At 42.5% G+C, this 12,048-nt stretch overlaps 1 protein-coding gene across 1 annotated transcript in view; it reads left to right on the plus strand.

Moving 5' to 3' along the window:
* Positions 1 to 2,248: 2,248 nt before the first annotated feature.
* The window catches only part of nhsa (Nance-Horan syndrome a (congenital cataracts and dental anomalies)), a 123,203-nt gene continuing 113,403 nt past the window's right edge, over positions 2,249 to 12,048 (plus strand). Inside the window, exon 1 of the mRNA XM_072438328.1 lies at positions 2,249 to 2,673. Within this exon, the coding sequence (XP_072294429.1) occupies positions 2,394 to 2,673 (280 nt within the window). The 5' untranslated portion in view covers positions 2,249 to 2,393. The remainder of the gene's footprint in view (positions 2,674 to 12,048) is intronic.

The raw sequence follows: 12,048 nt of genomic DNA on the forward strand, positions 1-12,048 counted from the left end.
TTAGTTCTTAGTGCTTAGTGCTTATTTCTTAGTGCTTAGTTCTTAGTGCTTAGTTCTTAGTGCTTAGTTCTTAGTGCTTAGTTCTCAGTGCTTAGTTCTTAGTGCTTAGTTCTTAGTGCCTAGTTCTTAGTGCTTAGTGCTTATTTCTTAGTGCTTAGTTCTTAGTGCTTAGTGCTTAGTTATCAGTGCTTAGTTCTTAGTGCTTAGTTCTTAGTGCGTAGTACTTAGTGCTTCGTTCTTAGTACTTAGTTCTTAGTGTTTAGTGCTTAGTTCTAAGTGTTTAGTGCTTAGTTCTTAGTGATTAGTACTTAGTGCTTAGTTCTTAGTGCTTAGTTCTTTTGCTTGGTTCTTAGTGCTAAGTTCTTAGTTCCTAGTTCTTAGTGCTTAGTGCTTAGTGCGTATTTCTTAGTGCTTAGTTCTTAGTTCTTGGTTCTTAGTTCTTAGTGCTTAGTTATTGGTTCTTAGTGCTTGGTTCTTAGTGCTTAGTTCTTAGTGCTTAGTTCCTCGTGCTTAGTTATTAGTGCTTAGTTCCTAGTGCTTAGTTGCTAGTGCTTAGTTCTTAGTACTTAGTGCTTAGTACTTAGTTATTAGTGCTTAGTTCTTGGTTCTTAGTGCTTAGTTCCTAGTGCTTAGTTCTTAGTTATCAGTGCTTAGTTCCTAGTGCTTAGTTCCTAGTTCTTAGTGCTTAGTTATCAGTGCTTAGTTCTTAGTGCTTAGTTCCTAGTGCTTAGTTCTTAGTGCTTAGTTCTTAGTGCTTTGTTCTTAGTGCTTTGATTTTAGTGCTTAGTTCTTAGTGTTTAGTGCTTAGTTCTAAGTGCTTAGTTCTAAGTGTTTAGTACTTAGTGCTTAGTTCTTAGTGCTTAGTTCCTAGTGCTTGGTTCTTAGTGCTTAGTTCTTAGTGCTTAGTTCTTAGTGCTTAGTTATTGTTTTTTAGTGCTTGGTTCTTAGTGCTTAGTGCTTAGTTATTAGTGCTTAGTTCCTAGTGCTTAGTTATTAGTGCTTAGTTCCTAGTGCTTAGTTCTTAGTGCTTTGTTCTTAGTGCTTGGTTCTTAGTGCTTAGTTCTTAGTACTTAGTGCTTAGTACTTAGTTATTAGTGCTTAGTTCTTGGTTCTTAGTGCTTAGTTCCTAGTGCTTAGTTCTTAGTTATCAGTGCTTAGTTCCTAGTGCTTAGTTCCTAGTGCTTAGTTCCTAGTGCTTAGTTCTTAGTGCTTAGTTATCAGTGCTTAGTTCTTAGTGCTTAGTTCTTAGTGCTTGGTTCTTAGTACTTAGTGCTTAGTTCTTAGTTCTCAGTGCTTAGTTCTTAGTGCTTTGTTCTTAGTGCTTTGATTTTAGTGCTTAGTTCTTAGTGCTTAGTACTTAGTTCTTAGTTCTTAGTGCTTTGTTCTTAGTACTTAGTTCTTAGTGTTTAGTGCTTAGTTCTAAGTGTTTAGTGCTTAGTTTTTAGTGCTTAGTACTTAGTGCTTAGTTCTTAGTGCTTAGTTCTTAGTGCTTGGTTCTTAGTGCTAAGTTCTTAGTTCTTAGTGCTTAGTTCTTTGTGCTTAGTGCGTATTTCTTAGTGCTTAGTTCTTAGTGCTTAGTTATTGTTTTTTAGTGCTTGGTTCTTAGTGCTTAGTTCTTAGTTCCTAGTGCTTAGTTATTAGTGCTTAGTTCCTAGTGCTTAGTGCTTAGTTCGTAGTGCTTAGTTCTTAGTGCTTTGTTCTTAGTGCTTAGTGCTTAGTACTTAGTGCTTAGTACTTAGTTATTAGTGCTTAGTTCTTGGTTCTTAGTGCTTAGTTCCTAGTCCTTAGTTCTTAGTTATCAGTGCTTAGTTCCTAGTGCTTAGTTCTTAGTGCTTAGTTATCAGTGCTTAGTGCTTAGTTCCTAGTGCTTAGTTCTTAGTGCTTAGTGCTTGGTTCTTAGTACTTAGTGCTTAGTTCTCAGTGCTTAGTTCTTAGTACTTAGTGCTTTCCCTCTCACAGCAGCAGCGTCACCCCACGCGGCTCACGTCAGCGCCACAGACCGGATCCAGGACTCCGGATCCAGGACTCCGCTCTGATCCGCACCGGGTTTTGTCCCCGCCCCTGTTTAAACTCCACTTTCTTTTTGTGGAGCAGCGGAAAACCGTGACGCGTCATCAGAAGATCCTCCGAGCTGGCAGAGGAGAACGTCCCACAGGCAGAGGAGAACGTCCCACAGGCAGAGGAGAACGTCCCACAGGCAGAGGAGAACGTCCCACAGGCAGAGGAGAACGTCCCACAGGCAGAGGAGAACGTCCCACAGGCAGAGGAGAGGATGGGGGGCAGCAGCGGCTGAACCGAGCGCAGCGGAACACGGACCGAGGACGGAGCGCGTACTTTGGGGACACTTTCGCTGGATTTAGTCCCCGGTCCGGATCATCATCATCAACAAGACCATGCCCTTTGCCAAACGGCTCGTGGAACCGCAGTTAGTTCGCAGGCACTACATCCCAAACGAGGAGGGTCTTCTGTACGAGGACCTGGTCACCGTCAACAATGTGTCTCTGTCCCGGACGCTACGGCAGCTGTCGGACCTGGCCAGACACGCGTGCTCCATTTTCCAGGAGCTGGAGAACGAGCTCGCGTCCACGTCCCAGCGCGTGAGGAGAGTCCAGGGCAAAATGACCGTCCTGCAGCAGACATGTGCCGAGCTGGACCCCAAGCAGGAGGCAGTGCGTAAGTACCCGCTCCTGTCCCGTCCCGTGTCCTCTCGGAGGGGACGCGCTCACTACGGGCTCGTGTCTGAGTTTGGACCGTTTTCACTTTTTATTCACGGTTTACCTTCAGTGAGATGTATGAGTTTTGGTGCTGATTGATGAAGTAATCCTAATAATTAGAAAAATACTTGGAAAACACATTTGCATTTTACATCTGCTGCTTTGAGTTCACGCGATTCCATTTTTATTCCGCTGCTTTAATCCTCTTATATTCATGGAGCAATAACACATGCTCGTAAAACGGGGTTAGGAGGAGTGGACGGGCCCCATGCGGGACGGGTCCCGTGCGGGACTGGCCCTGGCCCAGTGCGGGACTGGCCCAGTGCGGGACGGGCCCAGTGCGGGACGTGCCACGCGCGCCGGGCCCGTCTGTGCGTGAAGAGTCCAGTGGTGGTTCTGTTTCATGTGCGGCTGACAGGGGCTGACAGGGGCTGACAGGTGGGTTCATGGCCCCGATAACGCAGCATGGGGCCATCGCCTCTGGGCTTTTAATCAGAGCAAAGCCCTTTTGGCTAACGGGGTGTTGTTGTGATAGTGGGGTGCGCGCGGAGCCACTTTCCACAGGCGCATCCTTCCGTTTGGCCCCTGTGCGCGGGGTGAAGGGCCCGGGACATACCTGAGTGGATTTACCCCGCTTTTACTCTGAGCTTGGCGTGTCGTTGCATGTCCCACGCTTCCTGTGGTCTTCAGGTCTTACTTTGTGGAGAAAAGAGACACTAGTTCATCTCCTGTAATAACAAGAACATGCTTTTGTTTCACTTTTGGTTCCTGTGACTTTATCTCCTCGTGGTAGAGTTTACATCAAATGCTGGGGTTCAACTGGCTTTTGTGATCTAATTGTTACCAAGTTAACAGTAATTGTACTGTATGGAATGAATCACAATGTTATATAGAATGATAAGTAACTGTCTGTGGAGCTCCTGGTAACTTCCATTTGGCCTCATCGATTGGTTTCTTCACTGTGTCTGACTGTACGTCTGAAGCAGAGGAACTAACGACACTGACATTTACACACATTATAGTTAGAAACATAATTCTCTCACTTTTGCCGGTCCATAATGTGATTAACTTCAGTATATGGCTTGTTTTCTTCGTCTGCCCTTCTCCATAATCCCATATATTCTACCCCACCACTTTTCCTCTAATCTTTTCTGGTTTGGCAGACGTCTCTGGTGTGGCCCGACGGAGGAATGTGGTAAACTGCCAACCACGTGCTCTCCAAATATTACCACATAAGCAACAAGCATCGCCGCTCCCTCCCTCTGCTCAAATCTGTGTAACTTAAAACCCGCGTCACTAACACGGGGACCACACTGACTGCACCGGGCCTGGCTTAGGAGGAGCCGCAGAGGTTGATTGGGTGTCACAAATGAGCTGTCCCAACATGAAACTGCAGGGACACATGCCAGGCGCCAGAGAGCCAGGAGCATAACAATAATACTCCAGTCGTGCCAATGAATGAGCAAAGCGGTGGCATCTCATGTGTCTTTAAATGGCACGATGATGGATACTATGAGAAATAAGTGAAACTATTTGACAAAACATTTATACCAAGGACATGAACTGATTGTCATCTCGTGGACTTTTTCTTTTTGTCAGTGAGTCCTTTTTGAAAAGCTCGGGGGGACTCTCCTGCCACAGACAAAAGAACCTAGCGTGTGCGTGGACACTGATACCTTATCTCCAGTTCAATAAGTGACTCTGTTTTATCTGGTGTGGGCGACCTTCTGCAGCTGCGTCTTACAGTAGAATCCTGTGGACCGCCGGCTCATAAAAGGCCCCTCCCCAGCGACGTGTCCCATTTACACTGATTGTGATTCAGATAAAAAGGGGGCCGTGTTGTTTAACCATGCACCAGGCCATTAATATGAAAAAACACTATTAGCGGTAATTAGGTTCTTTCAGGCTCAGGTTTCATCAGATAACACAGGCCGCGGCTTCAAAGACAAGGATCAATAGTAACCAGATACTTCAACCCGAGCCGCCTGCTTTTATCTACAATAAAGTTCACTTGTAGCAGTAGGAGTGGTGTGATAAATACTGCATTTCTCTTTCTCTATATGTATATTTATCTATATGCAAATGCAGTGCCAATTCTGTCTCTTCAAATTATAATAACACTTCTGCAACACATTCTGAGCTGCACATTTCAGTTATAATTCATATCAAATCTGCTTTATGTCGTTTTTCCATTGCCACTTTTACGTTCACTTGCTGACCACTACTTCTATGACTAACCACTACATAAGAAAGTTTGACCGTAGCTTTTCCAGGCCTCGTCCTCGTTATATAACACGAGCAGCAGAGCCGGCGCTTATAGGATTGAGTTATGCTTGAAGGTCTAAACTGCGCCTTGCTTTTCCACCTCTTTAAACAGCCCCTGGAGTAAGATTCACTGCGGCCCCGACTCACACGTCTGGCCCCTGCAGTTCAGGGAGGTCCAGGCTCCACTGGCCTGGAATCAACACATCATTTATACTGCTGCGTACAAAGTAGTAGTAGTAATAGTAGTAGTAGCAGCAGTAACGGGAGCAGAGCCCAGAAATGCGTGTAATCCAATAGACAGGACGTTTATTGACCCTCTCCAGCCATTACTGCCACTTTGATTTACTAAGTGAGGCTCCACCAACAAGTCGATGCTCCATCCCAGGCCCAGATCCATCATTGTGACTCCACCATGTGCTGCGAGTGTGAAGAGTGTGAAGTACGACTGCAGCCGCTACTTTAAATACACACTATAGTTAAGATAAGATAAGATATTCCTTTATTGTCCACACATGGGGAAATGTGTGTGTTACACTGCAGTCGATACAGAGGAAAGGACAGATGACTTATATTCTTAATAGAACAAAACAAAACACTCTTATTTACAAAACTCCTCTCATATCTTAATAGGGAATGGAGGAAAATAAATAAATAAAATAAAAAGATAAAGATAATAATAAAATAAAGTAAAGTAAAGATAGCTAGCATAAGACTAAATAATACTAATACTAATGGTGAGTAAACGCTCTTATTTACATCAGTTATATGCACATGAATATGGCCTTAATTGCTTGTGAGTATGACAGTGATTGCACATGTATATGACGGTATTGCACATGGTTAAGTCAGTATTGCACATGTATATGATGGTATTGCACATGGTTAAGTCAGTATTGCACATGTATATGATGGTATTGCACATGGTTAAGTCAGTATTGCACATGTATATGATGGTATTGCACATGGTCATGTCAGTATTGCACATGTATATGATGGTATTGCACATGGTTAAGTCAGTATTGCACATGTATATGATGGTATTGCACATGGTTAAGTCAGTATTGCACATGAATATGACGGTATTGCACATGGTCATGTCAGTATTGCACATGTATGATGGTATTGCACATGGTCATGTCAGTATTGCACATGTATATGATGGTATTGCACATGGTTAAGTCAGTATTGCACATGTATATGATGGTATTGCACATGGTTAAGTCAGTATTGCACATGTAAATGATGGTATTGCACATGGTCATGTCAGTATTGCACATGTATATGATGGTATTGCACATGGTCATGTCAGTATTGCACATGTATATGATGGTATTGCACATGGTCATGTCAGTATTGCACATGTATATGATGGTATTGCACATGGTCATGTCAGTATTGCACATGTATATGATGGTATTGCACATGGTCATGTCAGTATTGCACATGTATATGATGGTATTGCACATGGTCATGTCAGTATTGCACATGTATATGATGGTATTGCACATGGTCATGTCAGTATTGCACATGTATATGATGGTATTGCACATGGTCATGTCAGTATTGCACATGTATATGATGGTATTGCACATGGTCATGTCAGTATTGCACATGTATATGATGGTATTGCACATGGTCATGTCAGTATTGCACATGTATATGATGGTATTGCACATGGTCATGTCAGTATTGCACATGTATATGATGGTATTGCACATGGTCATGTCAGTATTGCACATGTATATGATGGTATTGCACATGGTCATGTCAGTATTGCACATGTATATGATGGTATTGCACATGGTCATGTCAGTATTGCACATGTATATGATGGTATTGCACATGGTCATGTCAGTATTGCACATGTATATGATGGTATTGCACATGGTCATGTCAGTATTGCACATGTATATGATGGTATTGCACATGGTCATGTCAGTATTGCACATGTATATGATGGTATTGCACATGGTCATGTCAGTATTGCACATGTATATGATGGTATTGCACATGGTCATGTCAGTATTGCACATGTATATGTGTATTTGAACATTTTAGATGTTTTTTGGTCGGTTTATCTGACATAACAGCACAGGAAATGAGAGCAAAAGGGGAGAAAGAACGGGGAAAGTCCAACTGTTGGAGGCGGGAGCCAGACGCTGAGGCAGGCGGGACGTCCTGCTCACGGACTGGGTGACAGCATGGTAGTTACTCTAGTACTACAAGTAATAATAGTTGTAGTATAGTAGTAATAGTGTAATCAGCAGTTCTACTACATAGAACATACAAGAATGGTTGCTCCAAAACATGAAACTAATATTTTTTTGCTTTCACTTCTTGTTACTTAAAGGTTAAAATCTAACTTTTGTGGTAAAGGGCACACCACCTGCTTGTCTCCAGGGAGCTGGTAATGTTCCACAGTATGGCATTAAACGTATCTGTGTTGTCCCCCCTGTCTGTAAATACCCCCCCCTTTTTTATTATGTTCAGCGTCTTTGGGTCACTGAAAAGCGCTATATAAATAAAAGTTATTATTATTATTATTATTATCTATCTTCATGCAGTTACAGGTCAGATCTGTGCTAGAGAGGTAATTGATAGGTGAGTTTAATGCCATACTGTGGAACATTCCAGACAGAGCAGCCCCCTGCACTCCCATTCTGTGAAGAAGAGCAGCTGGCAGAAAAGTTTCATAGTGCACCTTTAAAGAGTTAACATGACTTTGATGTAACAGCGCTTATATGTAACTATAAATCTAATATATGAGCAATTTCCAAATGACTTATTTTCTGGCTGATCTGCAGTGTCTTTGGTGTTAAACAGCACGTGCAGCTCTGGCAGCTCTGGACACCTGTTATTCATATAGTCTAATTATAGAGCCGCTTTCAAAGAGCGGCCCCGGGCCCCAGACAGACACTGGTCCAGACACAGGTCCAGACACAGGTCCAGACACAGCTTTACACGGGCCAGCTACGGCTACGGCTACGGCTACGGCTACGGCTACAGCCACAGAACCTGAAGTCGGCACGTTTATTACAGGGATTCTGCTTCACCTTTGGCTCATAACACACATAATACACACATGAGGTTAAGTAAGTGTTTTATAGATTCTCCAGAAAACATAACACACTATGGAGATCATGATTGCTTTATTTGACTTACTGTATTGTATGTAATCCGTGTAATAATGGATGACACCATAAGACGTGGGTACTCGGTTACATTTGTTTTGAGTCGTTTTTTTATAATATCTTCTCGTACCTGAGTAATATTTAGTTTGAAGTAACCGTCTTACTTCAGTAAAGCTAGTTACTCATCCCACAGTGATGAAGTCAAGTAACTGAAGGTTTTTTTAATGTTCAAATCGTTAAATACTGTTACTCTTTCAATTACTTGAATAGTTATTTCCCCAAATACTTGACTCATATCCAGGACTAATACTTTGTACCTCTACTTGAGCAATATGATTTTGAAGTAACGTTATTCTTTCTTAAATCTCTCCCCGCCTCACGCTCTAACATCACGTTTTGTAATGTTTTGCCATTAGTGATTAATAGAAGTCTTTATATTGTGCTGCTGTTGCTTGGATCAGACACAAACTTAAACTTCAGTCTCCTCTGCATGTCTCACTTCTCCATCCACATCGGACGTCCCCCGTCCACGTCGGACGTCCCGTCCCGCCGTTATTGAAGTGGTTTGTGTTGAACTTTTCTGTCAAGTCAAGCGTTCCCAAAAGCCAATGACCAGGAAACCGCAGTTCCCTCCTGCGTTCGGAGACCCTGCTCCCCACACGTGCCCCTTCAATCAGACGGGACGTTTCAGGGACGACGGGGCTGTTTCTTCTGAGATGTTTAAGTCAAATTAGGGTTTTTAATGCTTTGTTTTGGGTAAAAATGTGAATGCAATTCCATCTGACATTCCTGTGGTGGGACAAGTGCCTCTCGTCTGTGGGTCATCACAAAACCTCTCCAGACAGAGTTTCAGGTGGAGAAAAGGAATGTGGGCGCAGTGAAAAATCCCTGCGTTGCCTTGAGTGGTATTGCTTTAAATAATGTAGGTAATGTAGGTTCAGGAAGTGAAGATAAAGTTTGTTTGTGTTTTTTCCTGCAAAAAACCTGGACTCAAGATAAGATCTGTGTGAACTGTCAAAAAATCAAAGAGCCAGTTTAAACATGGAAAGAGAACTTTTACTAAATGTATTTTTTTGTTAATCATGAAAAAATATGTTTGACTTTGATACTAAGGAATAGACTCAATATCAATTTCAATACCACAGAAACAGAATGTAGTTTTCGACCTAAAATACTATTATTGTCTTTATTTATCATATGAGCTTTTACTCCGTTGTTCTTATAAAGCCCGCGGTCATTCTCAAACTATCCTGAAAACATTTCATTTGTTTAGTTCCGATACTTGTTCAAATAAGTATCTAGTTTTGACACTGTTTTTTTGTTCCATGGCTCCAGTCAAACTCAAACACATTTTCACTTTGGTAAATGACCCGTTCCCAGAATTCCCCCCGTGACCTTTATGCACTGTAAAACTCACGGCTCCATTGGGACTACTCAGGGTTGTCTCGCGGAGGCAGGGGGCCAAAGTCATGTACCCCTGACCCCCGCAGGGCCCGCCGAGTGACCTCCCTGCCCCCTTCGGACACGCCCCACTCCCAAAACACAAAAGGACAAACAGACCCGCCTCCATCTTTGCTTATCAATCAGTTTGTAAAGACTTGAGCGGCCAATTAAAGAGGCTTTAACATCTGACATGATGGTGGCCACAGGTCAGCGGAGCAGTAAATCAGGAGGAGGAGGAGGAGGAGGAGGAGGAGGAGGAGCAGGAGCAGGAGCAGGAGGAGGACATTAAACCAACAATCTCAATCACAGCTCTGCAAAGAGGGTGGAGCAGAGAAGGACCAATGACTTTACAGGAGGATCGCTTCATTCAGGTGGAGCCAAAGAGCCAGAAAAGAGCCAGAAAAACTGTAGGAAAGAAGAACGTTGTTTTATGTTGCACCTTTAATGCCTCGTTTGTGTTAGTTTTGGCATTAAAACTAAATTAAAATCATATTCTAATGTTGGGGTGGCAGAAGTTGAGTTGGTAGAGCTGTTAAACCAGAAGTTTGGTGGTTCAACACTGCACATTCTTATAGTGTCCCTGGGCACGACTCATTCAGCTGTTCAAATAAAATCCGCCTTTATTCTACTGTTTTGGCGTGTTTGAGTGATATGACAAAAACAATTATTTTCCTGACATATTATATATATTGATCGTGAATTTTGTCAAGGCAGTTTTAATCATTCCAATTTAAAACAAATACAGTCACATTTCTTTCTCAAAAATCTGAATTTGGGGAAAATATCTAACTGCGATTGTTTTGACAAGATCTGCAATTCAGATTAGATTTGAAAATGAAGTTTAAATGGTAAGTTTGAGTTTACAGTTTATATTTTAAGCAGTATCAACATTTGACAGAAATATGAACTATCTTGATTTAAATGTGATGAGTTGCACAGCCTTGTCCCAAACAAATGTAGAGCTGTTTTAACTTTAGTTTGAGTTTCCATTTCTTCACTTTTGTGGTTTATTTTCACGTTCAATGTCATCGAGCTCAGTCCAAACCTTGACCCGCCCAAAGTCGACCGTGTTGAGTCTGTTTATAATGGGACTGAGCTGTGTGTATTTGTTCAACCTTTGGAGACGTCTTCCTCCTTTTCGTCCCGACCTCAGAACGTCTGCGTCTGACACACCATTTTATCTTATTATTCAAACTGCAGCTAAAACCAGAGGATTTTATCTTATTATTCAAACTGCAGCTAAAACCAGAGGATTTTATCTTATTATTCAAACTGCAGCTAAAACCAGAGGATTTTATCTTATTATTCAAACTGCAGCTAAAACCAGAGGATTTCCCCCGTGTTCAAACAAATACAGTCTGTTGTTGTGTTGGTGTGAAGTATGGCACGTTCTTTTCCGTAGCAACCTGGAGAGATGTCTGTGAGGTGATAAAAGTATAGTTGTTTTGCATTAGTCTGTTTGAGCTGGAGGTGTTTGTTTACGTCTGAAAGTATCGGCCAAATGAGAATCTCCAGGACAATAACTGACTCGATTAATGATTTGTAGTCAGTTATAAAAGTGGTTAAAATGTGTTGAAAGTTTAACAATAAAACGGTCGTCGTCGTCGTAGTAAAGATGTTACGATATAAAATGTCAATGTTCAACCGTCAGATTTAAGGATTATTAGGCCCGAGCGCCACAAGCTGGCGAGAGGCCTATTAGTCTCGTAAGGCCGTGCGAAGCACGGCTGCGAAAGTGCGCACGAAATCGAGCGCGAAGCGCTCGCCCACTTCCAAACACTCACTAACGCACTCCTCCACTCATGCACGCCCCGTGCATGCTAATTAGTTGTAGGAAAATGGAACATTACCGTTGTAAACGGGCGAAGCCCGTGCAAAAGTGCGCACTAAACGAGCACTTTACATTGGGATGACGACCGCTTCGCGGTCGTCATCCCCATATAAAGCACTCATTTGCGCTAAGTAGCTCACAAATACGTTCCCCATCTCTTGCATGTTCCGTGCATATAAACATGTAATGCAAAAATTGAACATTATTACTGTATAGAGGGCCAAAAACACAAAGTGGGCGGAGCCCACTCAAAATTATCGAAAGTACCCGTCAGTGACCAGGGACCCACACCATGAGGTAGGAAAGCGCGAGCGCTTTCCGAAAATGTATAGTTTATGATATTTGAAAAATGGGAAACATTGTTTTCGCATCGGAATATTATTCTTTCTTCTTCTTCTCGGGACCAAGCTGAAATTTGGTGAAAATGGTGCTGAGGAGTGGGACATCAAAAGTTATCCAAATGACATTGACCCTGTCACGGTCTCTGTGCGGCGAAGCCACAAACTGTAGCTAGAATTTCAGAAATCTCCCATATGTAAAATTTCTGCCGTTTGCGCAGATAAAGTCCGAATTGCGTCAAATTAGAATCAGTTGTTAAACTCTTTGCCCTAAACCTACTTGAAGTGAAATAAATTTATTTGGCGCCACAGCGCCCCCTACAGAT

Source organism: Eucyclogobius newberryi, unplaced genomic scaffold (genome assembly GCF_026437365.1).
Source record: "Eucyclogobius newberryi isolate DKJ021-1_F unplaced genomic scaffold, fEucNew1.0.hap1 SCAF_9, whole genome shotgun sequence".
NCBI lineage: Eukaryota > Metazoa > Chordata > Actinopteri > Gobiiformes > Gobiidae > Eucyclogobius > Eucyclogobius newberryi.